Consider the following 21,775-nt stretch of genomic DNA (forward strand, 5'->3'; position numbering starts at 1 on the left):
GATGAAGAAATGATAAACTTATATGTTTCATGCCTTCTCTGATTTGTTTTCTTGGGAGTCTATCTCACTGCTGGAATTTTAAAGAAATTTTGAATACAAATTACTACTGCTGATGGCTTATTTTCCACTTGAGTGGGTTCTGTTGATATGCTCAAGAAATGGGGCATCACTATGTAAATATGAGAACAATTTTGATTACCTAGGGATAGTGGCCATTAATCATTTTTATTAACATAAATCAGGTAACTGTAGTTGGATATTATGTAAGTTATCATTTCAGGAATATAGTGATTTCCATACTGTGTAGAATTTCCAAAAAACAATCTAAGGCTATTATCACTTTTTATGTATATGTTCAGAATAAAAATTATCCTGAAGTGTCTAAATATGAGCCTTACCTGGAGAAACATAAATCAACTATGAATTTTCAAAATGAATTTAGATCTGTTTCCCTCCTTTCGATATTAACTTATACAAATCCCCTCTGTAAAAATATTGTGCATACTTGACAAATCTAGAATTCTTATTCCTAATTAAAATTCCAAATGAGGTTTAAAAAAAGTATGTGTATATTTCCTTGATACATCCATTATTAATATATGTTCAATCCACAAATTATAATTTATTGTGTAACATTGCACAATGTCACTTTTCTTAGAATTAAACTTATTTTTATTTTCAAAGTTAAAAATTGTGGACTGAACTCAATTCTTTTAAATGTTATTCTTGGTCTTGAATGTAATCAAGTCTCATCTTCTCTTTGTAGTCATGCCCTAGAAAATATCTACTACATTCTCCATTGTGTCTGAAATAGCTAAGGGCTATTGTTTTTATTCTTATACTTAAACTGAGAAAGAAATATTGGCCTACCTTTTAATTTAGTAAGAAAAATATTCTCTTAAGCAAGTCAGAGAGATGGTCAGAGAGATCCGTGTGCATATTTGAATTTGGTGGATGAGCATATTTTTTAAATTGCAGGCCATACAAGCACTTTGGATTAGTTTCATTCCTGACAGTTGATGAAAAGGATGGTAAGAAACAAGGATTGTAGTATTTTTTTTAAATGCTAACTGATGTCTCAAATTAAACTTCATGTCAAAATAGTCTTCAAGAAGATGATAGATGACATATAATCTGCAAGTTGCTGCTTAGCAATCATTTTTTCATAGCAAAGTTCTGTTCTCTTGGTGTATTAAAGTTGGTCTTGGATATATGAATGACATTTACAAGTATCCTGTAAACTAGATTGAATATCATTCCTTTCTTTTCTCCTAAATATTGTGTATTCTTATACAAGATCATTTCTCATTCACAGAACAACATAGCAAAGTAAAACAAAAAATGTATCTGTCAAGTGTACAATGCTTCTGCAACCCAAATACTCTAACATTTCTAACATGAAAATCTATGCATTTGTGTATTGTACATTCAAAATTATTATATAATAATATAGGAAAAGAAACTTTCATCCATCATTAAAGATATGTATTTTATATATATAATAAGTTTCTTTCCTTGGAGGGATTTTTTTTTCAAAATGGTCTTCTAAAATGAGACTTAAAAGTTTCATTAAGTATTTCTAAATATAGTGACTTTACCATCTGTAATATGGTGAAATGTCATTTTCTAAAAATCACTGTGGTTAAAAATTGTTCTCCAAAAGATTTATAGATAAATACATTTTCTTTAATATAAATGTATTTTCTGCTCATAATGGCTATATCTCTTCCAATCTTAATAACTTTTCCATTTATGTTTTCTAAATAGTTCTTCCAAGATTTGATATATGAGTTGTTCAGCTAGCTGTACTTCAAAGATGGTTTTCCATTCTCATTCTGATGTCTTAAGAATACCTTATATTTTATGTGCATCTGTGACTTTGAGGTTTGAATCTTTTTCACAGACTTTTTAAACTGAAATGTTCTAGAGCAGTTTGTTTTTTCAATGAACCCTATGTTCATTTTTTTTAACTTCTTTGTATCTCACAGATGCCTTACAGTCAGTGTATCCAATAATAATTTGCCTTGCATCTATAGCTACAATTGCTTTTTCTCTTCATGAATTAACCACTGTGATGAACATTTCTAGTTCTCACTGATCCATATGTTCATCTGAATTTTCCAGACTCCTTTTAGGCAGATCCCGTAAGACTAGGTTTTGGCCCATTTTATTTGGACAGTAGGAGTTAAACCACTCATAGGTATGGCTCTTAAAATCATACCATGCAATCTTCTTGTCTTCATTTTCCCTGCTGCAGATTATCTTGGAAGTAACTAATTCTAGAAGGCATAACTAGAAGAAAAAGAATAGCCCAACCTGCATTATACTTTATATTAGTAATAAACACCTTTTGGGGGGATATAAAAAATTGAGATTAGTTTTTTTTTTTTTTCATTTGTGGATGCTAAAATTACCTAAAACAGAAACAGGTTATCAGAAGAGAGGTATAGTTATAACAAAACCCTAAAATATTTGTTAATTAGGAGAGAGGTGGTTGGGAGTGAATAAATCAGTATCAGGGACTGGAAAGACCATGATACATGTTGCCTAGTGCAGCACATTTGGTAAAAGGGACAAGTGCGATCACTTGTGAGGCAAGACTCATGCTTACTTTAACTTGAGAGGAAATGTTTCAGAAGTATGTCAGTGTATTGCGTATTACTGGCTACATTTTACAAAATTTATGAGATAGAAATGAACCAATTGTCAAGCCAAAATGTGAAAGATAACATTACATAAATTCAGAATTTTGTAGATCTGGACAAATAGACTACTTTTTGATAGAATTTTAAAAATCTCTTCAAAGGTAAGAAACCAATAAAACATTTTGGCTAAAAAAAGTGACAGAAGTCAAAGAAGATATTAAGGTATAACCTTTCCATACAAGACTCTTGGTGTTAAGGTAGCCATGGATGAGAAACATATGAATGTAAAGTAAAGGAAACATGGATTTGAGGACCATATCAAGAGGAAAAGGTTTGAGAATGGTCACTTGTGCAAGAAACTGACTGGAAATTAATAAATCAAAATCCTGTTAGAGAATCATATCACCAAAGAAACAAGAGCACAGACTGAAAAATGCCTTTAATTCATTGAGCTGTGAATCAACTTTCAGGCTGCCAAACCATGCAAGAGAGACAACCTTCAAGGTCAGATTAGCAAAGGAGAACATTCCAACACTTTTCAGATGAGCCCAAGAAGGATAATGACAAAGGAAAAATCTCTTAGAGGACTGACCATGGCAACAGGGAGAAACCAACAGCGTTTCTGGAAGAGAAGAGAATCAGGATCTCAAAATTTCTCACTGCAAGTCTAAATTTTTGGGGGGGCAGTGGGCCACAATATCCAGTGAAAAATTAAGGTTTAAATAAATAATTTTAAAACTTTCATTTGGTTTTATTGAGTAGAAGTAAAGGAGTAGCCACAATTATTTATTTATTTATATTTTTATTTATATTTTTTCAAAACTCAAAAGGTTTCTTTATTACTCTATTAATTCTGTTACATTTATTGCTTTATTGTTTTAAAATTATCAGAACAAATAGAGAAACTTTATGTGTGGATAGGTATATCTACATGTGGAAACTTGTATCTATCTATTTACGTGTGGAAACATATCTGTCTATGTGTGGAAACATATCTGTCTATCTACATGTGGAAACTTTATCTGTCTATCTACAGCTGATAACCAAAGTAGCACCAGAAATCCTATCAGCTCTTGCATTACATAGCCATAGGAGTCAGCAATTTCCATTTCCTTTTCCCTCTCAATGAAAAACTGTATTTTGCCCAAAGAGGTGGACTTGGCAGCATTCTCATGCTTTTGTTGAGCCTGCCTCTTCATGGCCTCCTGCTCTGGCCTCTGCTCTTCTGTGATGGGCTTTGACATTACGGGCCCAGAAATATAGGGTTTCCTCCATGAATGTGGTTGGAAGCAGAATTCTTGGGGTGGAAGCTGGGTTTGAGGCTTGGGTGGAGACTGGTGCAGTGGGAATGGACTCCTGCTGGAGAAAAGTGCAAGATGATGCTCTGTAGGGTACAGGTCTAGAAGCAGTGGACTGGGTGACACTAGGCTGGGTAGAGTTGGTCAGGTCTGGTTGGGTTGAGTTGGTCGAGACTAGACCCAAGGATGAGCAGGCAGGATATGTCAAAGATACGGGAACTTGATGGGATGAATTGACTGCAGTAGGGTGGGTGAGCTGTGTTTGTAGAGCCAGGCTGGGTAGAGGAAGCCAAAGCTGGCCCGTACGAGGCCAGAGACTGTGGCCTCTGCTCAGTGGACTGCAGGCCTGTCCTCACTCAGAAAAGGCAGAGGCACCAACTTGACCTTTCCAGGAGGTGGCAGTTCATCCTGGGATGGAGATGGACACTCTTTTGTGATACTGCCATCTGGTTTCTGGGTTTTGACATGAGTTTTCTCAGGACTTTTACCCTCATGTAGAGTGTTCAGCCATGGTTTGGTGGCTGGGAGTGGCTGGAGTTCTTCAAGGTTCCTTGAATTTCCCAAAGTCTTGGAAGAAGAGAATCCAGGTCTCTTATCAATCTTCTTCCCCAGTGCCTGAAAAACCTGCACAGACTCCAGTATGTGCATGCCTAGCCTGCTTCGAGGTTCCTTAAAGTTATCTTGGCTGAATTCAGGTTGATTTTTCTTCCACTTCATCCTGGGAATGGTTGGCTTTTCTTCTGCTGTGACTTTATTCCCGGACTGCTCACCCTCTTCATCTTTCTTGGATTTTCTTTTTCTGGTTCTTTTGGTCTTTTCTTTTTCACAGCTCCTAGTTTTTCTGTTCCAGCTTGATGTAGTTATTGGAGATTTACATCTAGAACACTTGGCCATGTTCACAGGAGCCTTGTCACCATCTGCAACATTGCAAATACTTACATCCCCTGGTAACAGACCCTCTGGTGCCTTAGGAGCACCACTGAGAGGCTCAGAGGCTATATGTTTGTTCTTCCTGGTTTGACCAGAGGACCCCTTTTTGGTACATGACCTTTCCTGCATCTGATTTAACTTGATGGCTCTGGTATCTTGGGTTTTGATCACCTTGGGACCTTTGGACTGATCAAGGTCTTTCAAGGAACTGAAGAGCTGAGGAAGGTGTTTGTCCCCCAACAGGGCAGCAATGTTTGCAAAACTGCCACTCGATTCAGTCTCACTTCCAAGTGTCTTTTGGTCCTCAAGGCTCAGGTTGTTCTTTCCCAGATGTTTCAGAACCAGGCTGCTTCTCTTGGCCAAGGGGATCAATGCAGGTCAGGAGCTGGTGAATATCAGGGATTTGTGTAGGGAGTAGTACATCGTCTTGGTTTCCTATTGGGATCTGGTAGGCATCCAGAGGCTTTGAAAGCTTGTTTTTAATATCCTCCAAATTGTTATTCTCTGTTTGTTCCTCATTTTTAGCTGGAGGGATTGCCAAGTGATTACTAGAACTCTGGACTGAAGCTATCACTGAAATGCCCCCAACCTCAGGTGGTGGGTTATTTCTGCCTCTGCAGGTCTTAGGGAATTCTGGAGTTTGTGGCAGACAAAATGTCTGGCTTGGAGGCTACAAACCCAGGGAAGTCTCCATCACTTGAAAATGTCTTTCTGTGATTGGTTGAGCAGATGCAGAGTAGTAGATTCCAGATGTGGAGACTGATGATAGGGTACCTGTGGGCTGAATCTCTTTAGCACCATCACCATTTCCGGTTAGGGGCAGAGGCCCTACTTCCTGTATATCACACAGAGCCATAGGATTGCAGGCAGGGTACAAGTTCTCTAGAGAGCAGAGGCCCCAGTGTGCCTTGATTGTAATAATATACCTGGCTCCCTTCCTGATAAGGAAGGGACAGACTATGTCCCTGATTTAGAATCTGACATGGTGTTCCCTGAACAAGGCTGGCAGAAAGTGATGGATACAGAGGGACCATGTTATTGACATCTGAAGTCTTATCATGCTGAGTTGCCATAGACATGGCTGTGACAATCACAGTGAAGTCTCCAAGGGAAGAGTTGCCATAGACATTGTCACAGTCACAGTGAAGTCTCCAAGGGAAGAGGACTTCTTTTCAGTGCTTTCCGTGGTATCCCATGCAAAAACACATGGATAGGAAGCAGCTGAAGTGGAAATCTGGCTCTGGCTAGTAACTCCAGACAACATAGTTGTGCTAGAATGTTGGTAAAGGTAGGCACTACCCAAGAGTGGCTGGAAAGAAGTGCCAGAGGCTGATGGCAGCAGCCATGTCAAACTGGCAGTGAGAGCAGAGACTCTGGAGAAATCGCAGACACTTCCTGTTAAGGAAGAAGCCTCATGACGCACCACGGGAAGAGAGAGCTGCAGAGAATTTTAAGTTCCAATTAAAGATGGATTATGGAAATTTTCTGCAGGGAAAAAAAATCAGTGAGGTTGAAAATTCTCTGTCAGAGGAGTAACATTACCTTAAGGTTGCTGCTGTCAGGAAGACTATAATACCAACTCACTGGAGATAGCAAGAATCAGTCCATTTCTGATGGTTCTCAAAGCCAGAGCACTTTGGTATCCTTTGGTACTCACTGCCCATGCTCCCAGCTTGAGCAGATGTGCAGAAGACCCAGGAGAGGGGTTCTTAATAGTTCTCTAGGCTAGAAGCAACCTTCTCCCTTCCCTTCTTCCCTATGAGCCTGCATTATTATCAGTAAAAAGTTGCATAAACAGCAGCAAAATGGAATAAATGTGGAAGTACAGGTAGGTACAATTTTTATAGACAAATATTTCAGTAAAAACTGGTGCAAAGCAGAGAGCAAGATACTAAGTATAAAGAAATTCCATTATTGTTCTCTTTCATAGCTGTCTGAATATTAGCCAGCAAGTAACAGATATTGCCTAATAGAAATATGTATATTTCAACTAATATAATCACTTAAGAGAAAAGAACACTTAAAAAGTATCATGAAGGTTTTAATATTTATCTTAAAGCCTAGATCATAATTATCTTCAAAATCCAGGAAAATGTCATCCCCAAAGCCAAGAAAAACCATCATGGCTAGAATTAAATTAAATTTTTTAATGTAGGAAAACCCAAAGGACTCCACAAAATTTTATTAGATAAATGTGGAATTAAAGTTGTGGGGCTCGATTTTTCCTTCTTAGAATAGCTAATATCTAAAAGCAGATAATGGCTGTTTATTAGTGTCCTCTCTGTATTAGGAAGAAAAATAAAGATAAAAAGCAGTCTTGACTTGGAACTTACTTATCACAAAAGCAGTCCTGATTCAAGTTAGGAGATAAAATTTTTTTAAATACTTAATTTTATTTTTAATAGGCAAAACATACACATAGTTTAAAAATCAGAATGACATAAAATAGTGAAGGTTCTGTTTCCTTCACTCTCATAGATAACCATTTTAGTTTCTTGTTTATGGGAAGCATGATTTCCAAAACATACTTCTAAAATGTTTATATTAAAAAATGTAAGGTGCCATCTGTGGTTCAGAGAAGCAATAGGAAAAAAACAAACAATTGTGTATGACTTCTGATAAGCTCCTTTTTTTCTGATGTGTGATACCCTATCTGACCTTGCTTTCCTTCTTAGTCTACTCATGTAAGTATTTGCTTAAATCAACTGTGTTCTGCCCTGTTCTGAGCAGATTTCACTCTATGCCTTTGCTTTAATTTAATATATTTGATTCTTTCAACATCCACTCAAACTGCTACTTTTTCTTGAGAGCTGCTCTATACTTGCCTTCGTTCTTATATTTTCTCTACCCTCTTGGTTCCTGTTGGCCTGTGCTGATGAAAACAATCTTGAACTAACCTCCTTTTGATAGTCCAGTACTCTCTATCCTCTCTCCCTACTTTCTCTTTTTACCTAGTTTAGATAGAACACTCCAAAATGTATGGATAGTACTTTTTGAGCATAATTAAATTAAAAACAGTTAATTTGAAACATTAGTGGAGGGAAGCCACTAACAGATGATACATGTCAACATATACTGCCAGTTTTCTCTATCACCTTGTTTTCTCTATTTCTGTTGAGGCATTTTCAAGATATCTCTGATTTCATTTTCTACATGGGTGTCCTTTAAAATTCAATGTTGGAAAAGAAGGGGACCAGAGAGAACTAATCTGCCATACTAATGTAACAGATGGGCAAAAAACAGATTTTCTTGGAGAGTCAATGACTTGTCCAAAGTCACATAGCTAGTAAATGTCAAAGTCAAAACTGAAATTAGGTCTCCAGATTTCTAGTTCAACACTTTTCCCCATTATTCCCTGCTGTTTTAAAGCTGCTACTAAATTTAGGGACAAAAAAAAATCTAATGAAAATCTTTTAAAAGTCTCTTTCCTTACCAGACATGGCCAGATAAGAAGAGGAAACAACAACTATAGATAAAAGAGATGAGGAGAGGATACTGTAAGTGTCTGAATGGCTGAAGCCAAAGAGCATGTGTGTCTAGTATGAAGATCACTGGTCACTGGTCACTTGCAATGATCCAAGTTTATTTACAAGCAACTCCATGGAAACCCCAAGATTCTACCAGGTGTTGTAGGTTGGTGGGAGAATGATATCACAAAGCAGACAGTTTACAGGTACAAAGTAGCCAATAGGGAGGTCAGATTCCCAACAAGAAGGCAGGATTGGATGGAAGGAGTAGTAGTAGAGCTAAAACAACACCTAAACAGCTGAGCTCTGTGAAGAGGGAATCCTACAGGACAGGTGTCATTGCCTCATTTTCCCCCAGGATCTTATGTTAGAGATATCATCTTAACATTTCTTATAGATGTTCATTAATACAAAAAACAAATAATTATTTATGTTGTATAACATATGACACATTTTAAATTATATGTACTGTTCATTAATATCCTTAGGAAGGAGCAACATTTAGGTTGAACAGTTACATTTTTTCTGAAGTTGATCTGCTTAATGAATTTATCCCTTTTTTAGGAGCACAGGAAGGGATTAAGGAGCTCTTTTTGTAACTTGGTTCAAGAATTGGATGGATTTGTAGAGTGTACCTTGTGAGGAAAGATGTGGTCCAAGGATCTTTCCTTTTAGTTTCCTCTCCTGGAATCCTATCTTTCTTGGGCTGGGCTGGACTAAGCCAGGTTGCACTTGCATCTCTATTCTGCTTTCCTTTTTTTCTTCATTATAGGCATTGTTTCTGGGACAAGCCTTGATCCAGCATTCTCATGCTCATGGATGTTACTTTCTGTCAATTTTCAGCAGCAGGGGTGCTCTTTTTCAGCGCCTAATGCTTAGCAAAATGAACTCTGCCCATTAGATGCAAACACCAGAGAGCTGAAAGACAGCGCTGATTGCAAACCTTTCCTCTTCCAGCCTTTATGCCCATAATTGCAATTCTTTTTCCCATAATTTGTTATCTCTGTCTTCTTGGAATGCACAGGCATCCTGCTATCCCCCTCTTTAATACACAAGAGGCATTGCTGATATTTTCTCTTTTCCTTCTCACATAGTGTATCCAGTATGGCAGTTAGAGTAGCCTCATTCCCCCTTGCAAACAGGTACTGTAGAATCTTGGATCCTTAGGATTCTCTGCCTGCCGTGCTTGGGCACAATGCAGGCAAGCTGAGGAGGATAATAGAGAAAGAAGAGACCATTCCTGAAGAATAGGAAACAGGCAAGGTGAACAGACACAGGAAAAGAGAGATTCATGTGAATTTTTCAATTTCTGTGAGAATCAAGTTGACAGGTTTCTGGCCTCGTATTAACAGAACAGACAATTCAGTATATATTACATATATTTTAGGTTGCTAGATAGTGCAGCAAATGCCATGAATTCTGAGCACTGAAGAGAATAATCTTAAATATATTTTCCCACCTTGTTTGATATCAGAGTACCTCATTTACTCATTCACTGATATGTTTGTACACTATAGATGATTTCTAAATGCTCTGGTTTTGTCTACATGATTTCTCCTTGTCCCATTTTTAAGGAATCCAACATTGTATGACATATTGCATGTTTTCCTCTTTTTTTTATTAAGGTATTACTGATACACACTTTAACGAAGGTTTCACATGGAAAAGCAATGTGGTTACTACGTTCATCTGTTATCATATACCACCCACATCCCATTTCAGTCACTGCCCATCAGTGATGGTAGATGTCTGTTAGGTCCATCTGTTCTAATGCATTGATGCCACAGAGTCACTATTTGCCTTCTCTGTGCTACACTGTCTCTTCCCAATGATCCTCCCCACATCATGTGTACTAATCATAATACCCCTGAATCTCCTTCTCCCTCTCTCCCCATCCACCCTCCCCAACCCCTCCCCTTTGGTAACCACTAGTCCCTTCTTGGCATCTGTGAGTCTGTTGCTGTTTTGTTCCTATTGTTTTGCTTCATTGTTATACTTCACAATTGGGGGAAATCATTTGGTATTTGTCTTTCTCCATCTGGCTTATTTCACTGAGCATAATATCTTTCAGTTCCATCCATGTTGTTGCAAATTGTAGAATTTGTTTCTTATGGATGAATAGTATTCCATTGTGTTTATGTACCACATCTTCTTTATCCATTCATCTACTGATGGACACTTAGGTTGCTTCCATATCTTGGCTATTGTAAATAGTGCTGCAATAAACATAAGGATGCATATGTCTTTCTGAATCTGAGAAATTATATTCTTTGGGTAAATTCCAAGAACTGGAATTCCCAGGGCAAATAGTATTTCTATTTTTAGTGTTCTGAGTAACCTCCATGTTGCTTTCCACAGTGGTTGAATTAGCTTGCATTTCCACCAGCAGTGTAGAAGGGTTCCCCTTTATCTACATCCATGCCAGCATTTGTTGTTCTTAGTCTTTTCAATACTGGCCATCCTAAATGGTGTGAGGTGATATCTCTTTGTGGTTTTTATTTGCATTTCCCTGATAATTAGTGATGTGGACCATCTTTTCATGTGCCTGTTGGCCATCTGAATTTCTTCTTTGGAGAATTGTCTGTTCATATCCTCCATCCAATTTTTAATTGGGTTATTTTCTTTTTGGTTGTTGAGGTGTGTGAGTTGTTTATATATTTTGGATGTTAACCCCTTGTCAGATATGTCATTTACAAATACATTCTCCCATACTTTAGGATGTCTTTTTGTTATGTTGATGGTGTCCTTTGCTGTACAGAAGGCTTTAAGTTTGATGTAGTCCCATGTGTTCATTTTTCCTTTTGTTTCTCTTGCTTAAGATGCGTTCAGAAAAAAGTCGCTCCTGCTTATATTCAGGAGATTTTTGCCTATATTATCTTCTAAGAGTTTTATGGTATCATGATTTACATTCAAGTCTTTGATCCATTTTGAGTTTACTTTTGTGTATGGGATAGACAATGATCCAGTTTCATTATCTTGTATGTAACCGTCCAGTTTTGCCAACACCAGTTATTGAAGAGGCTGTCAATTCCCCATTGTATGTCCATGGCTCCTTTATCATATCTTAATTGACAATATATACTTGGGTTTATATGTGGGCTAACTAGTCTGTTCCATTGGTCTATGGGTCTGTTCTTGTGCCAGTACCAAATTGTCTTGATTACTGTGGCTTTGTAGTAGAGCTTGAACTTGGGGAGCATAATCCTCCCAGCTTTATTCTTCTTTCTCAGAATAGCTTTGGCTATTTGGGGTCTTTTGTGATTCCATATGAATTTTAGGATGATTTTTCTCTAGTTCATTGAAGAATGCTGTTGGTATTTTGATAGGGGTTGCATTGAATCTATAGATTGCTTTAGGCAGGATGGCCATTTTGACAATATTAATTCTTCCTATCCATGAGCATGGGATATATTTCCATTTTTGGTATCTTCTTTAATTTCTCTCATGAGTATCTTATAGTTTTCAGTGTATAGGTCTATCACTTTCTTGGTTAGGTTTATTCCTAGCTATTTTATTCTTTTTTACACAGTTGTGAGTGAAATGATTTTCCTGATTTTGCTTTCTGTTAATTCATCATTAGTGGATAGGAAGGAAACAGATATCTATGTATTAATTTTGTATCCTGCAACATTGCTGAATTCAGATATTAGATGTAGTAGTTTTGGAGTGGATTCCTTAGGATTTTTTATGTACAATATCATGTCATCTGCAAACAGGGACAGTTTGACTTCTTCCTTGCCAGTCTGGATGCCTTTCATTTCTTTGTGTTGTCTGATTGCCTTGGCTAGGACCTCCAGAACTATGTTGAATAAAAGTGGAGAGAGTGGGCATCCTTGTCTTGTACCCAATCATAAAGGAAAGGCTTTCAGCTTCTCACTGTAAAGGATAATGTTGGCTGTGGGTTTGTCCTGTATGGCCTTTATTATGTTGAGGTATTTGCCCTCTACCCATTTTGTTGAGAGGTTTTATCATGAATTGATGTTGAATTTTGTTGAATGCTTTTTCAGCATCTATGGAGATGATCATGTGATTTTTTCCCTTCTTTTTTATGATGTGGTGGATGATGTTGATGTATTTTCTAATATTGTACCATCCTTGCATCCCTGGAATAAATCCTGATGAACGATCTTTTCGATGAATTTTTGAATTTGATTTGCCAATATTTTGTTGAATATTTTTGCATCTATGTTCATCTGGGATATTGATTTATAATTTTATTTTTTTGTGGTGTCTTTGCATTGTTTTGGCATTATGGTGATGCTGGCCTCATAGAATGAGTTTGGAATTATTCCTTCCTCTTCTACTTTCTGGAAAACTTTAAGGAGGATGGGTATTAGGTTTTCACTAAATGTTTGATAAAATTCAGCAATGAAGCCATCTGGAAAAGAGATTTTGTTCTTAGGTAATTTTTTGTTTACCAGTTCAATTTTGTTGCTAGTAATTTTGGTCTGTTCAGGTTTACTGTTTCTTTCTGGGTCAGCCTTGGAAGGTTGTATTTTTCTGGAAAGTTATCCATTTCTTCCAGGTTATCCAGTGTGTTAGCATATTATTTTTCATAGTATTCTCTTATAATTCTTTGTATTTCTCTGGGGTCCATAGTGATTTTTTTCCTTTCTCATTTTTTATTCTGTTTAATCCTTGTAGACTCTGTTTTTTTCTTGTTAAGTCTGGCTAGGGGATTATCTATTTTGTTTATTTTCTCAAAGAACCAGCTCTTGCTTTCATTGATTCTATTGTTTTATTCTCCTCGATTTTATTTATTTATGCTCTAATCTTTATTATGTCCCTCCTTCTGCTGACTTCGGGCCTCTTTTTTCTGCTTTTCCTAGTTTTGTTAATTGTGAGTTTTGACTGTTCATATGGGATTGTTCTTCTTTCCAGAGATAGGCCTGTATTGCAATACACTTCCCTCTTAGCACAGCCTTCACTGTGTCCCACAGATTTTGTGGTGTTCAATTATTATTTTCATTTGTCTCCATATATTGCTTGATTTCTCTTTTTATTTAGTCATTGATCTACTGGTTATTTAGGAGCATGTTGTTAAACCTCCATGTGTCTGTAGGCTTTTTTGTTTTCTTTGCATAATTTATTTGTAGTTTCATAACCTTGTGCTTTGAGAATCTGGTTGGTACAATTTCAATCTTTTTTGTATTTACTGAGGCCCTTTTTGTGGCCTAGTATATGATGTATTCTTAAAAATGTTCCATGTTCACTTGAGAAGAATGTGTGTCCTGCTGCTTTTGGTTGGAGAATTCTGTGGATGTCTGTTAGGCCCATCTGTTCTAATGCATTGTTCAGTGCCCCTGTCTCTTTACTTATTTTCTGTCTGGTTGATCTGTCCTTTGGAATGACTGGAGTGTTAAAGTCTCCTAGAATGGATGCATTGCATACTATTTCTCCTTTTAATTCTGTTAGTATTTGTTTCACATATGTCAGTGCTCCTGTTGCATGCATAGATATTTATAATGGTTATATCATCTTGTTGGATTGACCCCTTTATCATTATCTAATGTCTGTCTTTGTCTCTTGTGACTTTTTTTGTTTTAAAGTCTATTTTGTCTGATACAAGTACTGAAACACCTGCTTTTTTCTCCCTATTAGTTGCATGAAATATCTTTTTCCATTCCTTCACTTTTAGTCTGTTTACGTGTTTGGGTTTGTAGTGAGTCTCTTGTAGGCAGCATATAGTTGGGTCTTGTTTTTTTAATCTATTCAGTGACTCTGTGTCTTTTGATTGGTACATTCAGACCATTTACATTTAGGGTGATTATTATAGGTGTGTACTTATTGCTATTGCAGGCTTTAGATTTGTGGTTACCAAACATTTAAGGGAAACTTCCTTACTATCTAAGACTCTAATTTAACTCGCTTAGTATGCTATTATAAACACTATCTAAAGATTCTTTTTTTTCCCCTTATTTTTTTCCTCTCCCATTCTTTATAGATTAGGTATCATATTCTGTACTCTTTGTCTATCCCTTTTTATTACTTCTGGTGACAGCTATTTAACCATAGGAATACTTCCATCTATAACAGTTCCTTCAAATTACACTGTAGAGATGATTTGTAGGAGGTAAATTCTCTCAGCTTTTGCTTCTCTGGAAACTGTTTAATCCCTCCTTCAAATTTAAATGATAATCTTCCTGGATTAAGTATTCTTGGTTCAAGGCCCTTCTGTTTCATTGCATTAAATACATCATGCCACTCCCTTCTGGCCTGTAAGGTTTCTACTGAGAAGTCTAATGATAGCCTGATTGGCTTTCCTTTGTATGTGATCTCTCTGGCTGTTTTTAATAGTCTATCCTTATCCTTGATCTTTGGCATTTTAATTAGTATATGTCTTGGTGTTGTCCTCCTTGGGTCCCTTGTGTTGGGAGATCTGTGTACCTCCATGGCCTGAGAGACTATCTCCTTCCCCAGATTGGGTAAGTTTTCAGTACTTACTTCCTCAAAGACATTTTCTATCCCTTTTTCTCTCTCTTATTCTTCTGGTACCCCTATAATATGAATATTGTTCCATTTGGATTGGTCACACAGTTCTCTCAGTATTGTTTCATTACTAGAGATCCTTTTTTCTCTCTGTGCCTCAGCTTCTTTTTATTCCTCTTCCCTAATTTCAATTTTATTTATTGTCTCCTCCACTGTATCTAATCTGCTTTTAATACCCTCCATTGTGTTCTCCAACTGTTGGATCTCCATTCTAAATTCTTTCCTGAGTTCTTGACTATTTTTCTGTACCATGAGCATGTTTATGATTTGTATTTTGAAATCTCTTTCAGGAAGATTTATTAGTTGAGTCTCACTCAAACCTTCTTCTGTTGTATGTATAATTTTGCTTTGAACCAGGTTTCTTTGATGTTTCATATTTGTATGTGTCTCTCTCTAGTGCACAGAAGCTCTACTCCCTGTAGCTTCTCAGCTCCTAGAGCTATGTCATGGGTCACAGGGTAGTGGTGCTGATGGCTGGAGGGATGAAACAGCTATTTCCTGTTTTCCTGGCTGCTATGCCTCTCTCTACTGCCAGAATCAGTGGGCCTAACACACAGGTGTAAGGCTCTGTGCTTTGTGTTTGTACCTGCCATAGGCAGGACTTCCCTGTGGCTGGCCTGAAGCCAGGGCTGGGGCTGCCAGTTTGCGAGCCAGGTGGAGGCTTGTTCCATGAGGTCTGCTCTTTTCTCCAGGTGTCTGCAGTCTGGTGCAGTCTTCCTTCCTGTTACTCTTTCAGGATTAGTTGTATTAATTATATTTTCCTATTATATGTGGTTTTAGGAGCAGATCTCTGTCTCACCTCTCACTCCATCATCTTTCCATAATTTTTTAAATGAAGAAAAAATATTTATTATTTTTCATCCTGGAAAACTTTCAGGAAAAAGCCACTTAGCCTTGGGTATGTGCCTCACCAGAATTATATTTTTGAGAAATTGAGTCCTATTTTAATGCATAAACTTAAATTGCTGTGTATAAGAATATCAACTGACTAATGATAACAGAGACAAAAAGTGAGATACATGGTATTAAAAAATATCTCAACAGAAGTCTAACCACAGTTGAGGTGGCATTCTATATTGGTGTTTTGAGAATGACACTATCACTTTTGGAAAAAGCAAATAAAAGTAGATATAGAAAAGAGTCCTCACTCACACTAATTATATTCTGTTTGTCCATGAAATTATTGTGCATATCAATCTTGGGAGCATCCAATGTGAAGCATAACTCAAAAGACAACCCTCGAAAGCCCAGGTTCATGTACAAGTTGGAAGTAGTTTTGACAAACTACATAGTAAACACCTTATTAACTTAATACATATAAAGCACTTTCAGTATTACTCCACAGATTCATAGGCATTTTTGAAGTCTTTGGGAATGCAGTTAATGGCAGAAAATTGGCATTAGTTGTTTCTTAAAGATCACCAAAAGTTGGCTTTCTTTATACAAATTTATTCCATCTAGGAAGAAATGGGGTCTGAGGAGATTCTAAATAAAACCTTTTATAATTGTATCTGTGCCTAGGAGAGTAGGAATATAAAATAGACTCAGCACTGTAAATCCACCTAAAGGTCAGTAGAAGAAGCAGAAGACAATGTCCATTGCACTGGTCCTTTGTCACAGGTGATAGAGGTTTTCAGTAATGCTTATAAATCACATGACTTTTCAGGGACTAGATATCCATGAATGTTCCTCTGCATCCTAATCAGGATCTATTTGTAATGCACTGCTCAGAAGCACAACTGTAACATAGTGAAAATAGGCATGAGGATGGGGGGTTTGGTCATCTGCTGATGAAACACTGCCAGTATCATATTATTACCAGTTTACTGAATATTCTGGAGACAAAATTTATGGAAAAATAATTTATAATAATTTATGGGTAGAGAATATTTTCTGAAAGAATGTCCTTTTACATAAATATATATTTAGGTTTCTCTTTACATAATTCTGAAATGAAAGAGATTAGTTTGGTTTTAAAGTAATTAGAAGTGAAGAGGTTGTCTTCCTTAAAACAATACACGAGCAGAAACATGAACGATGTGAATGAGAGAGCCCCATGTATCAGATACTTGGGGGAAAAGAGTTCCAGGAGAAGGAATAGCAAATGTAAAGGCTCTGAGGGAGCCTTCTGAACGTGTTTACAAAGGTCAAAGAATAAGAAGGTTAGTATACCTGGAAATGAATGAAAAGGCCAGGGTAGGACTATTGGGTATGTACTAACATGAAATCAAGTCAGAATAGTAGCTGGTGAAAAGAGCATATAACTAATTGTAGGCAATGGCAAAAGTTTTACTCTTACACTGATTGTAATGGGACAATGCAGGACTAATTTGAACATAGAAACAACAGTATCTTATTTATGTTTTTAAAGATTCTTCCTGGCCACTTTGTTGCAGAATACATTAGAGATGGGGAGGGTCAATAGCCTGAAAAACAGTTATGATGCTATTATAAATAATTCAAGCTAACGATGGCAGTGGCTCAGACCAGGATTCTGGCAGGACACAAGAGCAATGGGTAATACACGATCAGATTCGGGATGTGTTCTGACACAGTCATATGTTTCTTGATAATATAAATATATACTACTTATAAAATTCACCAGAATTATATTTATCTACAAGCTAAAATACATCCTTTATATTCTCTCTAAAATAATAACTCAGAAAAATGGAGAAATAGGGTATATCATTTATCTAAGGAAGAATATGTAACATAGGAGATTATTCACCTCTTCAGGGTCAGTTGTTTTTTGCAAGAAGGAAGGTAGAAGTAAGTGGAGGTAATGTGTGTGACCAGACATCTCCACTCTGAAGCATTAATGATGGTTCCTCAGTCTAGAGAAAGTGATTCCATTAAAAGTATCCACAACAGTTTGCATTATCGGTCATTCATTTCAGGTTCACATGGTATTATAACTTCTAACTAGTATAATCCTTTGCTTCAATAGTTTTTCAGAAATGTATTCTCAGCCAATCTAGTTTAAAATGAACTGTATCTGGGAGATTGCTTCATTCATCACACTTCTAAAATTTCACGAAGTTGTGAAGTCATGATTACATAATCTAAGTACCCTTATATTTATATGTTCAGAAGGTGCCAGCTCAGTGGTTGTGGGGCAATATTGGACTCGGGACACACTGGCCCATTAGGAACCACAAGAGATTCATAGATGCTTTTCTTTCTTTCAATCATGTTCTGAGCTGGGAGGAAGAAGGTGCTATCTCTAGATTGATTCTTGGCCCCATGATATAACTGTGGTATGAAATGAGTGTACATGTAATGTAGGAGTTTATACTCATGTAATGTTTCTAAAACCTCATTTTATTTCAACCATGACTTTTTCAGACCAAAAATTGATTCTGTTTATAGTCTAACCCACTTCTCTGCCTAGCTTTTCATCTGACTTACTAAAAATGTTAGCAAGTCATTCTCAAGGAAGTATAGAAAGTGTTGCCTGATCCCCTAATTGTTTTTAACCACATACTGTAGAATGTGAATTCCAGGAGTATGCCTGAAGACTTTATTCAGACCATTTTAGTATTTCAGCCTTGGTTCAGAGCAGTTAGAGGACAGTACAAAAGCAGCTAATAACATCACTTGTAATCTCTACATAAGTGACCTGTACCCAGACGAAACTCTGTCAACTGCAATAACACATGCCATAGGTAGAAACTTGTTTGTAGTAAAGTTGAACAAAACTGGAGATTTCCAAATCTTAGATCAAATGCAGAATGAAGGGTGGTGATGGGAACACAGAAGCTGAAATTGTTCAGACATAAATTATGGTCAATAGAGGGAGGATGAATTAAAAAATACAATTAAAGTGATTCACATGAAGAATGACCAAAGAGTTCATCTGAGCACATGAATTTAACAGACAAATCAGGTTCAATCTGAGGAACTTTTGACATAGCAACAGGTGCAAATAAGTAGAAGCAAGATGGTACTAGAAGCTGTAGTGATATTTCAGATACTTTAGCTACTCAATAATGTACAGGCATTTCTTCTTCTGGACTGTTTCAAATATATTCAGATAAACTTCTGAAGAATAATCAGTAGAGATCACTTTATGATGTAAAAATGAGAGGCTTGATTTATTGACAGTTTCCCCTGCTTATGCTTCAAAAATAACAAAGTTCTCAGTAAGATCCTTTACCACTAACAACTTAGAATATTTTGTATCTTTACTTGTTTATTTTGTTTTGTTTTGCTATTCCTGGCTTCTCAGAGAAAGAACTCATGCTTTCACTGAAATTGCTCTTTCCAGAAGGTCTGTAACAGCATGAACTGAACATTCTCTCCCATGTAGTTCTCATAAAAGGGAATTGCTATTCTCATTAAAATAGAACCCCCTCAAAAGTTCTCCCTAATTCCATACTTGAATAACCTCTTAGTTGTTTCATGTTTACTTGTTCTCAGATGTTTTTTGGCAAGTATTTCTTAATCAAACCTCTTCCTCCTTTTTCCACTCCTAGTTGTTCTAACTAGCCTTGTTTTCTGCTAAGCAATTTCCAGATCATCAAAAATTAACAATATATAATATATGTTTGTATTCATCATACAATGGTAATAATGGTCTTTGGCAAGAGTCTCCACAATTTAGGGAGTGGCAGTTGCTTTTCCTACTGTCACTGATTTGTATGGCCCTGAACTACTAGCTATTACACTGTATGGCTTGATACATTCACAGAAGAATGAAATATAATCTGTTTTTGTTTTCAGACTCACATAAATTGATCACATACACTTTTAAAGCTTCATGATCTTGAAAATTATAATAAATTCATTTAATTGATCTTATTTATAATGCTCTTAGCAATGCAAAACCACAAAGGGAGGATAGCAAAGTATTTGTGTTTTAGAGACTATAGTCATGGCTATTAACTAATTTTCTGTAAAGATTTAATATGAGTTTCCAGAAATCTATCCTTCAGAGTCCAGGCTTCACTTCCAAAAGAGCAAATAAGCATGCCAGTCTTTGCTTACTGACATTTCTCAGTAAATCGGTTCTTCGTAGAACTAAAAATCATGTTGAGAGGCAAACAAGATAAATCATAGGTCAATCACTATACTTTAACTCTTCTTAAATGTATAAAATCAGACCTTGCTAAAAGGTTTTATGATAAGGATCAGAACACTGACAGACAAGCAGTTGTGTTTTTCAGCCTGCATACACATATTCTTCTCAAGCCTAATTTCAAAGAATTGAAACTACATGATGACCTTTATTTTAATTGTTCACTCTTGCCTTATGTACATAACTCTTCATTTCCAGAGTGTACCAGGAATTTTCATGTTTCTATGTCTTTATACATATTATTGTTTTCACTCTTGAAGTTTTCTTCCCAAAACCCTTAGGACAATATTTAACACACCTCTGAAGTATCTTGTTAACAAACTCAACATTCTTCCTTTGTGTCATCCCTTATACTTTAGGAAGATTTAATTATAACACAGATCACACTCCACTACATTTTAATTTGTTTATCTCCAGTTATTATTGTTTCTTCAGAGAAGTATATCTAATTTATTTTTGTATACATAGCACCTAAAATTATTACTGGCAGTTTCTCAATTAATCCTTTAAACTGAATGAATAATTCATTAATTAAAGGGTGAGATAAGTTTTACTATAGTTGAACACTTGTCGCATAATCTAGTTCTGTTAGTTAGGTAACTGCTTTTTTATCCAATAACCATGTTTCTTCTATGTAAGATGTTTAGCATCCCTGTTTCTACAACTGTGGAGCTCTACCATTACACTGATATTCCTTGTGAATAAACTTATATTTTGTATTCTCAGTATGAGCAAAATCACGTCTGCTTATATTTATTAAATTTGCTGAAACTACCATTTTATTTTTTCTGCTAGATGTCACTGATAACTAATCATACACCTATTTGAATCTGCTCATGGAACCTTCAGTGAAAGTTATATTCCCCCATGAAAATTTATCTATTGTCTCAGTCCTGGGTTGTATAGCATCTGATTTTTTATCATTTATGATTTTCATCCCTCCATAAATTCAAGAGGTATATATTACCTAGTGGATAATGAGAAGGATATATGATTATATAATTTTGGAGTGTATCTACATGTTTGTGTAAATAAAAATTAAAATGCTATATAACCAGGTTGTTAAAATTTATAAAGTATTGAGTTCTTTTGAAAGAAATGTGTCTTCAATAACAAGATGATAGCTCTTAAATAGCAGACAATTTACTTTATTTAAATAACTTTAAGATTACTTAAGGATCATATGTTCAATTTTAGTTCATACACATATATTTCAATTTATTTCTCAGATTTATATTGGGAGAACAACCAATAATATTATCAGTTCATAAAATTTCACATTTCATACATCAGATTATTGAGGATTAGAAATATTAAATTGACAGTTTAAAATATTATGTTAGAGAAACTTTGTATCTGAGAATTATAATTTTTATTCATGATATAGTTGATTTGGTTACACAGCTTTTGAAAATGAGTCAATATTTGTTGAGATATTTTTTTGCTCAAATATACAATGCTGAATATATATAAAAATTGCATTATCTTTACAACAAAATAATTTGGTCATTCATTACAGAATTCATGAGTGCACATATACTTTATAAAGTTCTGTTCATGAAACCTTGCTTCAACTATTGAAAAGTCACAGTTTTTAAGTCCACTAGAGAGATAATTCCTTTTTGAGAGTATAAGGGAAGATGGAAGGGAAAAATAAAATTTCTTTACAAACTGAACCCTATATGATTTATACATTACTATCACATTTTTCACTTTGTTTAATATTCATTTATTAAACTTGAGTGATGATAAAATTATATAATAGAATCTTATTTTTGGAAAGCATTTTAGTGATTGTGATCCTTTAAATAGCAAGAAGTTTATTAATTTGCCTTAATTTGTAGTGCATCTCATGTGAGATCTAGA

General features: G+C 35.9%; 1 protein-coding gene across 1 annotated transcript; it reads right to left on the reverse strand.

Moving 5' to 3' along the window:
• Positions 1-3,622: 3,622 nt before the first annotated feature.
• LOC108403962 (uncharacterized protein C2orf78-like) lies at positions 3,623-8,403 on the reverse strand. Its single transcript, XM_073213277.1, is given in 9 exon segments — positions 3,623-3,983; positions 3,985-4,193; positions 4,195-4,285; positions 4,287-5,207; positions 5,209-5,668; positions 5,671-5,688; positions 5,691-5,976; positions 5,979-6,358; positions 8,307-8,403. Coding segments are annotated over 9 exon segments (2,823 nt in total).
• Positions 8,404-21,775: the final 13,372 nt, after the last annotated feature.

The sequence above is a fragment of the Manis javanica genome, chromosome 9 (assembly GCF_040802235.1).
Source record: "Manis javanica isolate MJ-LG chromosome 9, MJ_LKY, whole genome shotgun sequence".
NCBI classification, from domain to species: Eukaryota; Metazoa; Chordata; class Mammalia; order Pholidota; family Manidae; genus Manis; species Manis javanica.